This window comes from Ahaetulla prasina, chromosome 5, assembly GCF_028640845.1.
Source record: "Ahaetulla prasina isolate Xishuangbanna chromosome 5, ASM2864084v1, whole genome shotgun sequence".
Classification (NCBI taxonomy): domain Eukaryota; kingdom Metazoa; phylum Chordata; class Lepidosauria; order Squamata; family Colubridae; genus Ahaetulla; species Ahaetulla prasina.
In genome coordinates this window covers 37,228,464-37,248,895 of record NC_080543.1, presented here as the reverse complement: position 1 = coordinate 37,248,895, position 20,432 = coordinate 37,228,464, and the positions used below count along the sequence as shown (strand labels likewise).

The following is a 20,432-nucleotide window of genomic DNA, read 5'->3' as shown; positions in this document are numbered from 1 at the left end:
GCAGTAAATATCTTTGCATCCTGATTAATTAAAGAAATGGGCCGATAGGACTCAATCCTTTCTAAATCTTTATCTGGTTTAGGAATTAGGATATCACCGTTCTATTCCATGACGAAGGTACTTCCCCACCATGTAATATTCCATTGAATAATTTTTGCAATCTTGGTATTATTAATTCTTTAAATTCTTTATAAAACTCAACAGGTAATCCATCCTCACCTGGAGCTTTCCCTAATTTTAATTTTTGTATTATTCCATTAATCTCATCTTGTGTTATATCTTCTTCCATCAATTCCTTATATGTTTGATCAATTTTCACCACATACTTTTCTAAATAACTCTGCAATTTTCCCCGATTAATTGATTTCTTTGAATATAGATTCTGAAAAAAGTTTCTAACCACTTCACATTTCTCTAATTTTTTATAACATCTTATACCTCTATCATCTATCAAAACTCCAATTTCTCTCTTCTCTCTTTTATCTTTCGCCATCTTTGCCAATAATTTAGAATTTCTATTACTAAATTCAAAAAAATTCCTATTTAAAAATCTCAAATTTCTTTTTACTAACTCTGTATCTTCTTCTATCATTTTATTTCTTAACATATTAAGCTCCTGAAGAATTTTTTTTTCTTTAGTAAGCAAAAATTGATTTTCCAATTCTTTAATCTTATTTTTATCTCTTTCCATTTTAATTTTATAATTTTTATATTTCCTACTTGATAATTTAATACTCTCCCCTCTAAACACCGCTTTCATCGCATCCCAAACAATTTCAAATTTAACCTCCCCGTTATCATTTAATCTCCAACTTTCCTCCAATTTTTTAAGTATCCATTTTTTATCCTTTTCATTTTATACAATTTCTCGTCATATCTCCAATAGCTTCTTTTTTCTCAAAATTAAAATCTAAGTCCACCATAACTTCTGCATGATCAGAATCTTTAAAATTCCCACATCTACCTTATCCACATTATTCAACAAATCTTTAGAAAGAAAAATATAATCAATTCTAGAATATGTATTATATATCTTAGAAAAAAGTGTATACTCTCTCAATTCCTTTAACCTCTCTCCACACATCAACCACGCTGGTTTGAAGCATCCACATATTTAAAATCCCCATTTTATTTGCTCCTCCACAGCGGGTGGGATTAGTACTGTCTATTTTATCTCTGATTAAATTAAAATCCCCAGCCACAATTACTTTCCTACACTTTCATTCTCCAAAATTTTTGTTATTTTTCAAGAAATTCTCTTTGTTTTCATTCGGTAAATATAAATTAACAAGTGTCACTTTTTCCTCATTAAGATTTCCAACAATTATTACATATCTTCCATCTTCATCCAAAATTACCTTATGTTTTTCAAAGTACACCCTATCTGATATCAGTGTTGCAACTCCTCTAGCTTTTGAAGTTCCAAATGCTTTTTCATATATTTGCATACCTTTTATATACATTCTATTTGAATCTTCAGATTTCTGATGAGTTTCTTGTAAAAATAAAATGTCTGGTAAATCCCTTTTAATCTTAAGCTCCAATCTTCTTCTTTTAATCTGATTCCCTGTACCCTTCACATTCCATGACATTATTTTTATAACTCCCATTTAAAATATAAATTTTTTAATCCTATCCCCGCATCTTCCTTTCTGTGCCCCCCACCACCCGACATTAAACTACCATATAAACAACAATAAGAAAACAAAAAAGGAACAAAAAACAAAACAAACAATAAAGTACAAACAATCTTCTTCCCCCACATCCTCATCGGTTTCGCCTCTATAAAGAGAATGGGGGAGAGGGGACGTGCCAATGCCCGGGGCACTTCTTTCGGGCTGTCTATTTAAATTCATCACTCAAAAAAAAAGATAGCGATGACCCGCATTCAGCTTCATATTTTCCAAGACTCTTATCTGCTTCTTCTCCTACTGTATCCTCACGACTCTTCTTCTGTTCAACCAACACAGGTGATATTTCTTTCCTCTTTAACCCTTTGGAGTCTTGCCCTCCAATAGCCCCTTTTTCTTCTTCTGAGATTGATGTTTCCACGTATGTTCCACCCATCTGAAGCATTTGATCTTTTATCTCCATTAAATCCTCCATCTCAATCAGTCCAAGCTCCCGTAAATATAATAATGCATCTATATCTGGGGTGATTGTACGCATCCTTCCTTTATAAAAAAATTTCAATTGTTGTGGTGGCCTCCAATTGTATTTAATTCCATTATCTCTCAAAACTTTTGTAATTGGTTTTAAAAAAAATCTCCATGCCCTTTCTTCTCTTGATATATCCGGGAAGACTTGAATAGTCTTCCCTTCAAACTTCAAAGCATCTCCCAACTCTCTTAACTTGGCCATAACTTCCAACTTATCACCAAGATTTGCGAACCTGACAAGCACATTCCTGTTAGAACCATTTTGCCTTCTATATCCAATTCTAAAACGCTTGCCAGGTCTGCTATTGTGAACGTAAGTTGCGTATCCAAATCATTAATCCATTTCAAAACCCGCTGTTTCAATTTATCTTCCTTCTTCCGAGATTCCTCTGATAACAAAATTATATTTCCTCATCTCTTCTTCCAAAAGACAAATTCTCTTATCTTGCTGCTCATTTTATAAAATATTTTGCCAATTTGCCGATCTACTTTTGCCTCATGCACATGCAGCTGCTCCATTTCATCTTTAATCATTGTCATTTCCTCTTTTTGTTTAGCAAAGTTATCATCCATATCTTGCTTTAAATTTTGCACTTCGGATGTCAGTTTAAATGTCAAATTATCTATACGCTCTGATAGTGCTGCTATTTTTTCCCCAATTTTATTTAAAGCTGCAGCAATTTGCTGCGTTTCTGAAAGTTGTTGAGTCATTTTGAAAAAAACAAACCAAAAATTTCTCAAACTGGGATTCCAATTTTCAAAGAGTCTTAGTGAAGATCAAAGGACAGCAGTCAAACCAATTTTACAGAGGGTCTTGATGAAGATCAAGGACGACAATCTTTAATTGAAGCGAAGCGGCTTATTTGCACTCGTTAGTAGCTTATCAGTAACTTATGAGTCATATTCACTCCACAAAGAAACACAATTACCTCACAGCTTAATCAGCGCCATTTTTCTCCACGTCGGCAGAGAAAAAAAACAAACAAACCAGCTTGAACTTCAAAACAAAGTCCTTTTTTTGTTTTCTGTAATATAAACAAGCTATTAATTTCCTCTCAAAAGAAAAATAATAAAAAAAATTATCCACCTAATAAAATCTTCTTCAGCCAATCAGCCAGTCAGTCCAGCACAAAAGATCGATCTCTTCAATTAAAATTCTTCTCATTAACAAATTCAGTCTTTGATATTCCTTAGCCTCAGCATTTAACACAGAACACGATAATTATAATAAGGAAAGCAAAAGACAGCAATTTATTCCAAACTCCTTGTGTCTGCCAGTTCGGTCATCCCACGCAGTAAAAACTCCTTAATTCAAGCAGTTTCAGATGACCTACCAGTTTTAAATTCAGTCTGCTGGGCTATTAACACTTCCACTTCATGATTTATTAACTTTCATCCATAACGGTGCATTCCAAACAGCATTAATCCTCATAAATCTTCATTATTAAGCCCTGTGAAGTGAAGGAAAGGTCCTTACCCCACCACGGTCATGGCCACGCCCTAAGTGTCCCTCTTGTCACTCTGGCATACCAAGACAAGATAATTATCTCCCAAAATGTCTGTAAACTGTTGAACTTCAAAACTCCACATGAAAATAATGCTGAAGAGCTTCTGTCTTTTCCTAAACTAATGTAAAGAAAAAATTTCCCAAGTCTTTAGAATATGTAGGAAATTTGAGGCGAATGGTTTGATTTGATGGGGTGTTTACTGCCATTTTGGGCAAAGAAAATTTATGTTCTTAGGCTTAATATAAATTCTTAAATATATATTGAAGTATCCCAAGCTGTATCACATTAGATCTAATGTATGGTTCACAATGCTACTTCTATCCATGGTCAAGCTGAAGAGGGGCACCAAAATAAAATAGTAATTTTAAAATAGCTAAGATCTCAACATAGCACCAAACTCTGCAAAATTTTGGGTTTTCTCCCCACAAAAAGGATTTGACAGGATTTTAGCTAGAACATCACAAGCTCAGAGATTTTGCAATTTTTTAAATTTTAGTAAATTTTAATCAATAGAAAAATTGTGAAGTTGCTATCTGGGGAAATTCTGCACTGGGCAAAAGATTTGTCCAAAACTTAAACTGTATAATTATTTGTATTAAATGTTGCAGTGCTGATTGTTACTTCTTGTCATAGTCCTCAAAGTTATTTATAATAATACAGTTGTATGTATGAAGGAAAACACTAATAATCTCTCCTCTGCAATATTTTCATTATGTTTTTAAAACTTGAAATCAGTTCTGACGTCTTATAGCAATGTTTCTGAACTTTAACAACTTTAAGATGTCTGGTCTTTTTAAAGTTGCAAAGGATGAGGAACACTGTCTACAGCAAATAAGGTTATTTATTTTTAGAAGAAACTAACTCTCTGAATATGACTCCTTTCAAGGCCAGAACTGAGCTTCCTATATTTAAAGGGGGATATGTCAATAGACTGACTTACTCCAACTTTTGAAGAAGTATGAAAATTTATAGGGTTTGGGAGAACAGGAAATTCTAATACATAATAATAAGGATTGAATGTATATGATGATTGGTACAGAGGTGGAATGAATATCATATAAAGAACCTGACTGGGTAGTTGTATATGAAATAAGAGCCTTTTACATTTTAATATTAAGTTGTGGGTTCTACTTGGTATAACCTGTCATTTTGATTACTAAATTCAGTAACATAAACAGTCGTGTTTGTGAGACAACAAACATGACTGTTTATATTATATGTCTGTATATTTCATGGGTGCTATGGAAATATACAGACATAAAAAACAATGATATATAAATCAAAATGACTGTATCCATCTTTGTTTTTTATGTATGTAAGATCTGTGTAACATAGATCCATTTCACTAATTTATAGCTATGAAACTGACTGCAGTGACTCAAGCACAGTCTGTAAAATGTATTTTTCTTTATTGGCCATATTTGCCATCAATCACCTGAAAGGAAAAATAATTGAACAAATGCTCATATTGTGTGTGCAGCATTCCACTCTGACTTGCTATTTACTTCAGACTTCATTGATTTTTATTTTATACTAAAGCCATTACATGGGGATCGAGATTAATTAAACTTTCACTGCAGCCTAACTAATAAGTAATTAGGTCTTATGCAGTCAAGCAATTAATCAGTGGGATAATGATGAGTGTTCCATCAGTTTGTTCCACATGCAAATTCTTATTTTAGATTCAGTCAAAAAATAAATTTATTTACTTAAACTTGAACAGTCCTTATCTAATTTTATAGTTAATTTAAATATATTTGGTGAGTCTAAAGTGTCATGCAATAATGTATATATGCACATTGGGTTTTAAATTCTTACAATAATTTATTGAGGTTGCTGAATGCTGTCCCTGAAAGTTGACAAACATTTAATCTGGTAGAAAAAGGAACCTCACAACTCAGCATTAAATGCAAAACCTTCCCTAAATGTAAACAAAGAGCCTTTCTTCCTTTTATAATTCAAGATGATCCAGTATGTTTTTATCTTGTCACACATGAGAAATGTATTTAAATAAATGCTGGGGAAACTGAAAATAATTGTGAAAATTTTGTGCAATTTTACATAGAGAGTTTCCTATGAAATGACAATGTTACAGTTGTTCTTTCGCCTTTTCTTTCATTCTGGAAATATAAAAGTAATTCATGAGCAAGATGCTCAAGGTAATTGTAAACAAGTAAACAAGAAGCTCATATTTTGAATAAGGATTTTGTTTTTTATTTTCCAGCACTGGATATGAGGTAATTGAATCCAATTATGGACATGGAAACAAGTGGAGAGAGACTTTTGTTGATACACCGTGGCCTTGAAGATGCACTACTCAAAGAGAAATAAAATCAGGAAATTAATTGTTTTGCATGTTTGGAAAAGTGCTGTAATGGCTCACCTGATGTAACTTATAGTCACAGCAGCTGTAGTAATTTTAAAAGAGAAGTAAGTTGTATGCACGTGAGGTTTCCCCCTTTCCCTTCCTTACAGATGGATGAGAGCAAAAACTATGACGCTCTTGGTCCACTTTCTCTTTAGTGCTGCACTTCTCAGAGGATCTTGAAAATGCTGTTTTGCATAGAGACCAAACATCATGAGGGACTATTTTTGGACATCACAACCTTGATACATTGGCTGTCGTCACCTCTGGGCCAGGGCTTTTGTTTGTTTGTTTTCCATTTTGCTTTCAGTTTTGGTATCCCTAAGCAACAACTGCTTATATGAAATAGCAATCTTTATATTTTAGAAAAAGCTGCAGTGCTGAAAGTGGGGATTGCTCAGAGGTTCTCAAAGAAAAATGTATGTATGTATTTATTTGCTGATCCTCTTGCTCGCCAAAAATTGGTGAATTCCAGCCCCACTTTAAAAAAAAAAAAGTTTAGCTAAGCCAGCACTGGGATGTTTGAAAGTATCTCAAGGTCACAGAAGAGATTTCTAGTGGACCACTTATACAAATATTTGTACTGCATGATAGATTGTATGATTTTCTTTCTTGAATTTTTATTCACTGTTCTCTTAAAAACAACTGCATTCCCAATCTATACTGTCATGTGAAAAAAGTAAGTACACCCCATGTAAAATTTTCTCTAAGATATATATATATATGGAAATATCAATATTTTTCTTAATTTAAATAATATATAAAGGTGACTTAAATGAACTTAAAAAAGAAAAAAATGACTTTGCAATCATTTATTTCACCAGAAAATTAAAAGATATGCCATTTTCTTCTATGAAAGAATTATGTCTCTAATAATGTACCCTTTGACAGAAACAACCTCAAGTTAACCTTTTTTTCAATTATTTACTATTGTCCAACATTGCCTGGGAGGAATCCCCCCCTCCCTTTTTTGCAGATTTTTTTTCATCTGTGCAATGTTTGGGCTGTTTCAAATTTCAAATCACCTGATAGCATCTCAGTGGGATTTAGATCTATACTTTAACTTAGCCATTCCATCCATCCATCCATCCTTCTCTCTCCCACCCTCTCTCTCTTGCTTGACTTTCAGTCTTCTGCAAGATGGTATCACATTATTCTCAAACACCTTTTTTTACAATGAAGAATTCATGGTGAATTCTATGATGATGAGCTGCCCAGGTTCTGATTGCAGCCTCAAGCACCCTTGATAGTTTGTTATTAGGTTCTTCTGGTGAAATACTATCTTTGGTTCACCCCAAATATGTCTTTTGTTATGGTAACTGAATAACTCTATTTTTGGCTTGTTTGTGTCCAGAGCACATTGTTCATAAATCCTGGTCTTTGCCTACTAAATGTAACAAAACATCCCCCCCCCCCCCGCTTGCTCATCCTACTACTTTCCTCCCTATTGTTTAATTAGAGCTGATAATTGGTATTTTTATAGTATTTTATTCTTTGTTTTTATATAGTTTTATTCTTTTTAACCTTGTAAGACACCCAGAACCACCTCATGGTAAGATGATCAACAAACAAATTTAATAAATAATAGTACACTCATGTACTTCAACATCAATCATGCCAAGAGGTACATGTACAATGAAATTCTGGGGCTCTTAGAAACTTCTTTCAGCATCTTGAATTCTGCTCTCAGGCTGAACTTGTAGAAACAGCCTGGTCTGGCTAAGTTGCCAGTTATTTAAAAACTGTTCCACCTTCAATAAAATCATTGTTTGGTGATCTTTTAATATTCCTTTCCAGACATATAATAGCAATAGCAATAGCACTTAGACTTATATATCGCTTCATGATGCTTTACAGCCCTACCTAAGCGGTTTACAGAGTCAGCATATTGCCCCCAACAATTTGGGTCCTTATTTTACCCACCTCAGAAGGATGGAAGGATGAGTCAACCTTGAGCCTGGTGAGATTTGAACTGCCAAATTGCAGGTATCTATAACCGTCTTTATTAATGCCTCATTAGTGTGATGATACCATATACTTCAGTAACGAAGAACAAATCAAACAGAATCTCTAGGATTTAAATAGGAGAGGTTCCTCCCAGTCCTCTCCATTTATTTTCTAATCATTTATTTATTTATTTATTTATTTATTTATTTTTATTTGATTTGATTTTTATACCGCCCTTCTCCCGAAGGACTCAGGGCGGTGTACAGGCAAGATAAAACCAGCAATACAAATATACAAGTTAAAATATCATTTAAAAAACTTATTTAAAATTAGCCTGAAATTAAATTACCATAAACTAAAAACCCCGTTTAAAAATTAATAAAATTTCCCATTAAAAATCCAATTTAGGCCAGCCCCGCGCGAATAAAGAGATGTGTCTTTAGTTCGCGACGGAATGTCCGAAGGTCAGGTATTTGACGTAGACCTGGGGGAAGCTCGTTCCAGAGTGTGGGAGCCCCCACAGAGAAGGCCCTTCCCCTGGGGGCCGCCAGCCGACATTGTTTGGCGGACGGCACCCTGAGAAGCTATGGGAGCGTACGGGTCGGTGGGAGGCATGTGGTAACAGCAGGCGGTCCCGTAAGTACCCAGGTCCTAAGCCATGGAGCGCTTTAAAGGTCGTAACCAACACCTTAAAGTGCACTCGGAAGGCCACAGGCAGCCAGTGCAGTCTGCGCAGGAGCGGTGTTACATGGGAGCTACGAGTAGCTCCCTCTATCACCCGCGCAGCTGCATTCTGGACTAACTGGAGCCTCCGAGTGCACTTCAAGGGGAGCCCCATGTAGAGAGCATTACAGTAATCCAAGCGAGAGGTAACGAGCGCATGAGTGACTGTGCATAAGGCATCCCGATCAAGGAAGGGGCGCAACTGCCGAACCAGGCGAACCTGGTGGAAGGCCCTCCTGGAGACGGCCGTCAGATGATCTTCAAACGACAGCCGATCATCCAGGAGGACACCTAAGTTGCGCACCCTATCCTTTGGGGCCAATAATCCCCCTCCAACAGCCAGCTGCGGCTGCAGCTGACTGAATCGGGATGCCGGCATCCACAGCCACTCCGTCTTGGAGGGATTAAGCTTGAGCCTGTTTCTCCCCATCCAGACCCGTACGGCTTCCAAACACCGGGACAGCACTTCAACAACTTCATTGGGGTGGCCCGGGGTGGAAAAGTACAGCTGGGTATCATCAGCGTACTGCTGGTATCTCACCCCGAAACCACTGATGATCTCACCCAGCGGCTTCATGTAGATGTTGAACAGCAGGGGCGAGAGAATCGAAGGGACCCCACAAGTGAGGCCCCTCGCGGTCGACCTCTGCCCCCCTGTCAACACCGTCTGCGACCGGTCGGAGAGATAGGAGGAGAACCACCGATATACGGTGCCTCCCACTCCCAATCCCCCCAACCGGTGCAGCAGGATACCATGGTCGATGGTATCGAACGCCGCTGAGAGGTCTAATAGGACCAGGGCAGAGGAATAACCCCTGTCCCTAGCCCTCCAGAGATCATCTACCAATGCGACCAAAGCTGTCTCCGTGCTGTATCCGGGTCGGAAGCCGGACTGGAACGGGTCTAGATAGACGTCTTCATCCAGGTATTGGGGTAGCTGCCGCGCCACGGCACTCTCTACAACCTTCGCAACAAAGCGAAGGTTGGAGACTGGACGATAATTACCTAAAATAGCTGGGTCCAGGGAGGGCTTCTTAAGGAGGGGTCTCACCACCGCCTCTTTCAAGGCGGCAGGGAAAACCCCTTCCAACAAAGAAGCGTTGATAATCCTCTGGAGCCAGCCTCGTGTCACCGCCTGAGTGGCCAGTACCAGCCAGGAAGGACACGGGTCCAGTAAACATGTCGTGCCGTGCAGCCTCCCCAACAACCTGTCGACGTCCTCGGGAGCCACAGGGTCAAACTCATCCCAAATGGGCTCAACAAGACGTGCCTCCTCTCCCTCGCTTGGATCATCCCAAATTCGGTCCAGACCGTCCCTCAGCTGAGCGATTTGCCATTTTAGACTTTAAATATTTGAGGTAGTACTAAATGTAGGGGAGCTCTTACTTTCTCCACATGTAAAATTTGAATTTAAATTTATTTAACTTACGCATTGAACTACAAAATGTAAATGGGGTTTGATATTTGTTGTAGGATATCCTTTTTATCAATATTGTTGAAGTGAAAATGAAATATACTGTATGTATATGAAAATATGTTGAAAAAGTTAAAAATAATAAATAGGGTGTACTTACTTTTTGCATGACTGTATTTTGAGATTTTTATGGTAAATACACAAAGAAATATATTAAAAGGAACAATTTGTATAAGCTTTATTTATGCCTATATAGTATAAATATGAGTGGATGTGGTCTTAAGTGAATTCTTAGTATAACATTCTTTTTTTTTAAATAGAAATTAGTTTTTATTCCTAAATAGAAGGTTGATTTTCAACAAATTCAGATGGTCACAAAAGTCCCATTGACCCACTTGCTGTTAATAAATCTGCTGTATATATTGTAATTCTATGTGTTCTTTGCTGATCAGTATTGTAGTCCACGTATCTTTTTCTCTTTTCCTCTTCTTTAAAATACTTTTAAATGCAAGGGCCAAGCTGAATATTAGTTGCATAAGTCCCAACGTCTATGCTGTTGAATGTAGTCCTTTAATATTCATAAAGCTAGGAATCAACCTAATACAGTTTTGATAAATCATCCTTTCCCCCCCTCCCCTTCCCCCATTTTTTATAGCCTGTGGTCATGCAAACATATGGTTTGAAATACGTAGTGTTCTCATTTTTACTACAGGTTGCCAAGCATTCCAGATTAGACTGCAAATTCATAAACTCATATTATGATTTATGTGATTTTGTAAAGGCTTTATGCAAGAGGATTCAGGGAACTGTGTATCTCTAGTCTTCATGCACTTTAAAGTGTTCTGTAATACATTCATTCTACTACATGGTGCATAAAAAGGCTTTTTCTGGCCCTCTGTCTCTCTGTCTTTCTCTCTCACTGAGAATTCACCTACCATAAATTCATTACAAAAAGCAACTGCTTTATTTTAATAAACATTCTATTTTACCGACTACAGATAATCCTTGGCTTACAGCAGTTCATTTAGTCAATGGTCAATTCAAAGTTACAATGGCACTGAAAAAAGTGACTTAAGACCATTTTTCACCCTTATGACCACTGCAGCATCCCCATGGTCACGTAATTTATATTCGGATGCAAGTGACTCATATTTATGACCGTTGCAGTGTCCCAGGGTCACTGTGATTTACCTTTTGTGACCTTCTGACAAGCAAAGTCAATGGGGGGGCCAGATTCACTTAACAACTGTGTTACTAACTTAACAACTGCAGTGATTCACTTAATGAATATAGCAGGGAAAGTCATAAAATGGGACAAAACTCGCTTAACAACTTTCTCACTTAGCAACATAAATTCTGGGCTCAATTGTGATCGTAAGTCAAGGACTATCTGTAGTTAGCTTTCAGTTACCTCCCTTATGTAAATCCAAATCAGTACAATGAATCTACTTCTATTTGTTTTAATGTTTAGTGGAAATTTGCTCTATTTCCTTATAAGTTTTCAGAACAGACTCTTGCTACTTTTCCTCCCTTATCAATAAATTGTGTTTCATACAAGAAAGGTATATTTGTTTGTTTTATTTTAATTTAGTTGTATATTTTCCTAATATGTTCAGCATTCCTCCTTTTATCCTTGTACTAAAAATAGAAGAAAAAAAAGATGGCAGAGTGTATAAAACCTAAATAGCTACAACTATTGTATTTCCTACCATTCCATATATCTCCTACCTCATCTGGATTAACTTCAGTCTAGCAATTAAAACAAAAACTTCTTGAAAGTTGGCATAAAATATGAAAGTTGAACAGTTCATATTTTTATTCAAAATCATTGAAATACAGTCATTAATGTGATGATTAATTCCTTGTTTAAAACTAAAATAATTCAGTACTATTGTAAAATATTGTATAACATTACCTGTTTGAATTTATTTCAAATCACGCATAAGAAGCAAATTCCTTGGCGTTACAAGTATCAGGGCAGAGATTATGAAAATGAATTATTCCAAATGTGAAGTACGATATCCTGTTTGCCACATCATGAGGAGAATGTTGTTATGTGTTTTAAGTTATTGAAAGCTTTCTAATGCCATGTATATTAATGTTTCAACTCATGTTATGAAACTTCCTTATTTTTAAAAATTGGTTTTAATTATATGTCCAATGTGGAGTTTATGAAAGGAATAAATTTATTTGATGTGATGCTTGTCAGATCGAGCCCTTTAATGCAGATCTTTATAATACAATATTTCTCATCCATTAATTATTTTAAAAACACTTTAAAACAGTAAATAGAGATCTTTTACAACAGCTTTTATATGTAGAGTTACATAAGCAAATGGACATCAAAAAAACTCCATCAGTCACTAAGGATGCGATATCTTATTTGTGCAACAGCCTGTATAACTTTGCCATGTTGTGTCTAGGATCTTGATGCTACCATCTCAGTTACAGTAACAGAGTTGGAAGGGACCTTGGAGGTCATCTAATCCAACCTCCTGCTCACTCAGGAGACCTGTACTAGGGATTCGAACCGCAGAACTGCCGCCCTTTCTGATCAACAAGCTCAGTGTCTTAGCCACTGAGCCATCTAGTCATCTCCCTTCTCTGTTTGGCTGGTTCCATTTTTAATTCTTGTATTAACAATATTAAATTGGAAAATCTACAAGCTGCAAAGGGGGAGTTCTTTCTCATCAAATGTGTTTTTTTAAAAAAAAACATTCATTTTGTGAATAGACAAATCCTTTTGTAAGAGCAGCAATGAAACTAATTACTCTGAGGAAGTGCTTGAGACCACAAAAAGAACTATGTCAGATGTACAAACAATGTTGTGGTGATCTTTGGTTACTGACTGATCTTAAATTTCAAGGAATCAAAAAGTGTTACTTTGGTATTCTTTAACTTTACAGAATGTGCATTGGATTATTTTGAATTATAATTTGTATATGTGTCCTTCAAGTTCTCCCATAGCCGTACAGATGAAAACTACAAAACAGTAAAACTAGAAAATGAAATCTGACATAATTACCATTTATATTCCAGAACAACTAAAATCAAGGATGATTATTTTAACATGGTATTGAAAATAGTACACCAATCTTGGCATTCACAAAATTGGGTGCCACTATAGAAAATGGCCTCCCCTTTATGAATAAATTCAGCACTTTTCTTAACCTAGTATTCTTCACATTAATATAAGATCATCCAATGATCTTCATGACTTAGCTATTACAACAAAATGCACCCTCCTCACTACATTGGTTTATACCGTACAGGAGCTCCTATTTTTCTTTTCTATTTTTCTTTAAAAAAAACACATACTGGTCCATTGTTGCCCAAATAGCACTGTACTATTAATTAGGAAATAGGATGGGAAGATAGGACGATGAGTTTCACTGACCATCAGTCTTATCCAATGAGAAAAAGTGATAAAGACTTTTTTTGCTTGAAGAAAATAAGAGTTAACCTTAAAGAAACTGCAAGGAGATGTGAAGTGTTGGATGCTGGATTACAGGTGATTTTTCTTCACCCCTTTCTTTTGAAAGAAAAACAATACTGGAAATGAACAATTGGTTCATTTTGGCTAATGGTGTGTATATTTCCAAGCTGAGATGTGCTGCACAAAATGTGATGTGCTAGGATGAATGTATTTGAAATATACATTTGGAGGAAATCAGTCAGAGCCAGGAGTGATGCACTACGCCCATCCTGCTCTTTCAAGACATTATCCAAAAGCATGATCAGTGCCATTTCTGTCCCATGTCCAAGGCTGAATACTAACTGAAAGTCATCCATATAATCCAAACTCCATTGAAACAGTTTGTGCAATTACTTTCTCCACAACCATCCCTAAAAAAGGGAAGCTGGGTTCTGGATAAACATTGTTCAGTATGGTGAGATCCAGAAATGGCTTCTTGAGGAAGGGTGAACCAATACCTCCTAAGGAGGAGAATTAAAGCCCAACTACATGTTACACAGACACATACATGCACAGAGTCAGCCTCCGCCAACCAGGACAAGCCTGGATCTAATGGGCAGGTGGCCGAGCTCACAATCATAAAAACCTGGCCACTTCGTCAGGTCCAACAGGCTCAAACCATTCCCAGATAACAAAGTAAGATTGTTCCTTAGGCAACTATGCAGAACCTGAATCAAGTCTGTCACATACAGTATGCATTACACAGCAATATGGCTGAATCCAGAAGGTCCCCTTACCTAGAAGGACTTGAAACACGGCCATTGAATAGCTGTCTGGATGCAATAAGGATAGAGAGATATTGACACTTTGCCACTCTTACCACCACAAGGTAGGTCCTAATAGTTCGTACTTCTGTTTGGTTGAGTTCATCTTCATCAACCTAAGGAACACTCTAGACATCTCCCATTTCATTTCCCTCAGTTCTTCCATAAACCACAGAGTGATGGGATCCATGGGAAGAGTGATGATGCAAGGTGCGATCCAATCCAAGCCTTGTCCGCATTCCAAATAACAACCAAAGCAAAGTTGGACCATGCAGCAGATTCTCAGAAACAACCTCTAGTTCCCTTTGGATTCCATTTGGGTCCTTTAGTCATCAGAGGTAGACCAATTTAATCTGCTTGAGATAACCAACCTAATCATAAGAAATGGATCAATTTTCCATTGATAAATGAAGGGAGGAGGAATGTGGTGATAATGTGGGACTTCAACTCCCCAGACCAATTCAATCAACTTTCCTAAAGTTCTGTAATGGGCCTTACTATTTTGTTTTCAGAAAGGTGAAAGAGAGGAAGGATTGGTTTTCCTACATTTGATTTAAATAATGAAGAAGAGCTGATTCAAGAGGAAAAAGTAGAAGAAACTTTGGAAGTAGGTAGTAACCATGTCATTTTGGAATTCAAAATACTACCAAAAGAGAAATTGGGAGAATGAATGTGTATGGATACTAGATTTCAGAAAATATCATTCCAAGAATCATAGAGAAACACAAGACAGAATCCCAAGGACAGAAATTATCATAGAAAAGACGTGGGCAGTATTTTTAAGTAGGATACCAAAGATACATCTGCTTACATTCAGAAATGAAGAATGGGTGGAAGTTTGGGAAACTGTTACATGTAAAATATAACTTAAAAAGGATATGCATAAGAAATGAAAAATGGGTTTAATCAGTTATAATAACTAAAGCTCAAAAGGAACTTAAGCTAAATAGGGATGCTGAAAACAACCCAAACTGGGGGGGAAAGTGTGCATGTGTAAATAATAAAAAAGGAGGATTGTATAATTCAGTCTGCTTCACAAGAACTGGATGTTAAATTTTTGTATATATTGTGGCTTAGCCAAACTTTCACATTTTTCCTGCTCTGCCTGCCAGAGAAGCTAAGCCTGAAGTGTATCTAATAGGAATTGGGCTTACACATGTAAAGACTCAGCCATAACAGGAACATGCTTGGCTTTCCAGATAGTTTTTCCAGGCAGAGCATTAAAAAAAACACATGTATTTATAGTTTAGTTCTGAACTGTATTGAAAATAAAGGGACTTAAGCATATAATGAATAATTTAACTTTCATTGATTTCTTCTTAATAAGACTAGATGTGTGCAATTGCAGTTTATGGTTGAATAAATCTTAACTAAATTGTATACATACAATATGCACCTACTGTATACCTATTAAATTCAATGGCAGTCTGGGGACAAAACCATTATATATTAAATTCTAACTAAGAGCTCTGGCCAGTAATTTTAGACTCGCATCTGGTGTCTTTTAATTTAAAATGTTTTAATGATCTATGTACCATGCTATGTACTATAGCATCAATATTAGAAATGGGAGGAAGTTAAATGAAAAAAGTTTCTAAAGTTTATAATTTCATCATTTACACACAAGCTATTTTGCCGTATATCTTCACTTCTTGACTAAATCAAATTTTCTAGCCTTTTATTATCAAAAAATGTCACCTACTTAAAAGGAAATATATATATATGAAAGGATTATTTTCTCTTAGTCTAGCATTCTAAAACTACTATATTATTCAAAAGTTCTAAATCATGGGTGTCAAATTCACAGCATCACGTTGCCGTCACTTGATGTTTTGCAACATTTTTTCCCCTTTGTGGAGCTGGGGTGGGCGTGGCCTGTGCATGACGCATCTGGCCCACGGACCGTCAGTTAGACACTCTTTTCTATATTAACTTTAGTCAAATTTTGTTATTTAGAGAAAAATTGTGAATTTGTATAAAATGTAATGTATTTATTATGTCATTTAACCAACATTAGAAATAAAGAAAAAATGGCTACAGCAAACCCAGTATTAAAAAAAAAATCATAAAACTGTTAAAGAATGTATCTTGTGCAGTTGTATGACTCAACAAAGGTTTTTGGCAACCAAGATTGAATGAAGACTTTAACATTCTTTAAAAAATAATGAGTGTAAGATTTAACTGTACAGTTCTCAACTTTGGAAATAATTGGACAGAGCAGAATGAACATCATATAAGGGATGCTGAAGAGTTTTGACCTCTCTGGAACCACTAGGACTCCTGAGTCTTGGCCTTTCTAATTTAGGAAAATTAATCCTGGTGGAGGTGAAATCAGTGACAAAGGAATGAATTAGGATAATTTATCATCAGAATTATCTCACTTAAATGTTATCTGCAAATAAAATTCATTCACACAAGTTTGATGCCAATGACACTTGTAGTTATCTGATAGTAGCAAAGATAACAATCCCTGTAGACCCTGATTTTGAGTTCTGTCTCTGAGTCAAGCCTGAGATATAATGTGTGGAACATTAGCTTCAAGTCTTAAAACTGCATTAGGGACACATTTTGGAGAACTGAATCCTAAGGAAAGGTTTTGAATTTAATATCAAAATGGCAAGAATTTCCTATTTGTAAATATATTTTTTTTACAAGTGTATACCTTAAATTTGGTTTGAGTGATTGATTTTAGTAGGACAAATCCAAACTGACTGTGGGACTTTAGCAGTTCTCTAAATAAAAAAAAATGTTTGAAACTAATGTCAAAAGTAGTAAGACCTTTGAGATGTTATATTCTAGAGCTGCGTATTTTTAATTAGTTTTAGTTTTGGATATCATCCTTATTAATTTCACCCAATACTACTAGGAGACAACATTGATATCTGTCTCTAGATATTCAACTAAGAACAAACACTGCACAGAAAATAGTTTTGTAGAATAGAGAATACAGAGAACTCAGTCAATAGATTTATCCCTTAAGTTCAAACTAAAATGAATGAAGTTTTATTTCTCTGTTAAACTGGATGTTTATTTGTATTCAAGAAAGCCTGCTGAGTTTTCACTTTTCTTCTTTTTTGAGTCCGGGGCATAGCTTTCCTTGGGTAAAGAATGAAGAAGTTATTAGTTATAATCACAACAGAAGTCTGATATATTTCAGTATCAAATGCAGCATGCTGCATCAGTACCACTAAATCAGTTCTTTAGAGAAATTCAGCTGCCAATGTACCCTGCTTTGTTTGTCTTTTCCATTAGGACAACAATATTGTACTGAGGATAATGGAATGACCTGAGATTCAAGTCAAAGTCAGAGTGTATGTATATTGATGTTTTGCTGTTCTGTGCTGTTCAGCAGGACATAAAATAGAGAATCCATTAACAATAGCAGAACCATGAACTTCCAGGCTGGTATAAATAGTCTTATATTCCTTTTTAAAGAAGGCAATGCAGAATCTGATATTTATGGTCTTTCTGTGTTCTAAAAGTTCACTCTAGTAGAAGTAACTACGGTCCTTTTTATTTAGTTATGAGGAAATTGAGTTAAGAGTTTGTGAAAACATAATCTTTTGGCTGAATCTGGGTAAAGGTGAGAAAATTCATATATCTCATGAACTAACACACAAAGGGTATTTATGGTTGCTACCACTGGTGAAATCCATTTTTTTTTACTACCAGTTCTGTGGGAATGGCTTGGTGGGCGTGGTATAGCTTGGTGGGTGTGGCTTGGTGGGCATGGCAAGGGAAGGATACTGCAAAATCCCCATTCCTTTCCCACTCCTGGGGGGAAGAATATTGCAAAATCTCCATTCCCACTCCACTCTGGGGCCAGCCAGAGGTGGTATTTGCTGGTTCTCCAAACTACTCAAAATTTCTGCTACCAGTTCTCCGAACTGCTCAAAATTTCCACTACAGGTTCTCCAGAACCTGTCAGAACCTGCTGGATTTCACCCCTGGTTGCTACTAAAATCCATCCAAGATGACCTAATTACTGAAATGCCTAAAAAGGGAGATGTCTGTATTATAACTTTGAAATTTATGTCTCGGTGCAATATAATTTTATTTAAAGTTTTAAAAACAACAGTAAAGTAATACAAACTAAAAGAAAAGAAAAGGGGAAAAGAAAAAGAAAGCTAGAAGAAAAAATAGAAAAGAAAGAAGATCTAAAGAAATGGCTTCCAATCTTCTTTTATAGCAATTATACATAAAGTACAATTGTAAATTTACCTCCTTCTCTAAAATTACCATACCTCTTCTCATTCTTTTTTATCTGCATTTATTAAAATTTTAAGATGAAAGGTTAAAACTAACCAGAATTACTATTTATAATAAAAAAGAAGAGAAAGGAAAGAAGAGAAGAGAAGAAAAAAACAGAAGCAAACATCCATAAAACAAATAAAGGAAATATAAAGAATAACTTCCAATTTTCTTTTCTAGCACTAAAGTAAGAAGTTAATTTACATACTTATTTATTATAAATGAAAATTAATCTGTTACTTATAGTTACAGCATTGTTTATATTTTTCTATAATCTACTTTTCTCTAATCAACAAAACCATATATCATATTTTTCCCAATTTCATGCAAAAAGTCAATTAAAAGTTTCCAATCAGCATTAAACTTAGACAATTTTCTGTCTTTTAATAAAAGCCACCAAGGAGAAGTACCAAAAGAAGGAGTAAAAGAATGACGAGAGCAGCTACTAAACGCAAGGAACAGGAAGTTAAGCTCCAACAAATTCAAGTGGCAGAGGCTACTAAAAGAAAAGCTGTGGCAGGAGCAAGACCCAAAGGAAAAGCGGAGCTACATTGGGTGTTCCAGCTTCCGACTGCCAAAAATGGCAACTAGTTTTTTATCCTGGAATGTTAATGGTTTAAATTCACCACAGAAAAGAAGAAAGATATTTCATTATTTGAAACAATTTAAAAATGATATAGTTTGTTTACAAGAAACACATATTAGATCTTTGGACCAAAAATATTTGATTAATTCGAAGTTGGGTACACATTTTGTTGCTTCGGCTTCAGAGAAAAAGAATGGTATAGTTGTTTATATAAAGAAGGACTTAATAGTGAAGTTAATTGAGACAGATAATCAAGGAAGATATATTGCAATTGAATTGTTACTGGAAGGGAAAAAGACACTTTTAATTGGCGTTTATGCTCCTAATCAACAACAAGATTTTTTTTTTTAAATTTTTACATAATAAAATAGTACAATGGGATTACAAATCATATATATTAATGGGCAATTTGAATGGAGTGATGGATACCTGGAAAGATAAAAAAGGATTACAGAATATTTCAAGTCGTGCAAAATTGCCAAAGGCTTTTTTTGATATGATGGAAGACTTGGAATTAAGAGATGTTTGGCGTGAACGTAATATGGGAGAGAAGGATTTTACCTTTTTCTCTGATAGACATCAATCTTTTTCCAGGATTGACTTTATATTAACTACCAATGATTTGTTTCCTAGGGTGAAGAGAACCAAGATATGTGCAAGAATTTTGTCTGATCATAGTCCGGTTTGGATTGAATTTGAATGGGGAAAGGGAAGAAAATCGTGGAGACTGAATGAAAATTTGTTTAAATATGAACAAAATGTAGAAGAGTGTAAAAAACAAATGAAAGAATTTTTAAATATGAATATGCAAAGCACATCTATTGAGATAGTTTGGGATGCAAGTAAGGCTTTTATGAGAGGTGTACTTATACAAATTAATAATAAATGTAGAAATAGGTTGCAAAAAAAAAAAAAAAGATTGGAATTAGAAGAGGCAATTAGAAAGAATGAACAGTTACTTATAAAGAATCCAGAAGACAAGTAAACAAAAAAATTAATTAGTATCTTAAAAGGACAGTTTAATATGATGATGCCAGATCAAGTGGCAACTAATTTACAATATGGCAAGCAGAACACGTTTAATAATGCTAATAAGCCTGGAAGGTGGTTAGCTTATTTAATAAGGAAGAAGCAGAAATCATGTATAATTGGTAAGATAGAATATAGAGGTAAAGAAGTATTTCAACAAAATTGGATTAAAAAAGCCTTTTTAGAATTTTATACAAAATTATATGCTGGA

General features: G+C 35.4%; 1 protein-coding gene across 2 annotated transcripts in view; it reads left to right on the top strand.

Moving 5' to 3' along the window:
• Positions 1-8,555, top strand: part of CD47 (CD47 molecule) — an 89,294-nt gene extending 80,739 nt beyond the window's left edge. For both annotated transcript variants that reach the window (XM_058184625.1, XM_058184627.1), the window contains one exon: positions 5,892-8,555. In XM_058184625.1, the coding sequence (XP_058040608.1) occupies positions 5,892-5,908 (17 nt within the window). In that variant the 3' untranslated portion in view covers positions 5,909-8,555. The remainder of the gene's footprint in view (positions 1-5,891) is intronic.
• The last annotated feature ends 11,877 nt before the right edge of the window (positions 8,556-20,432 follow it).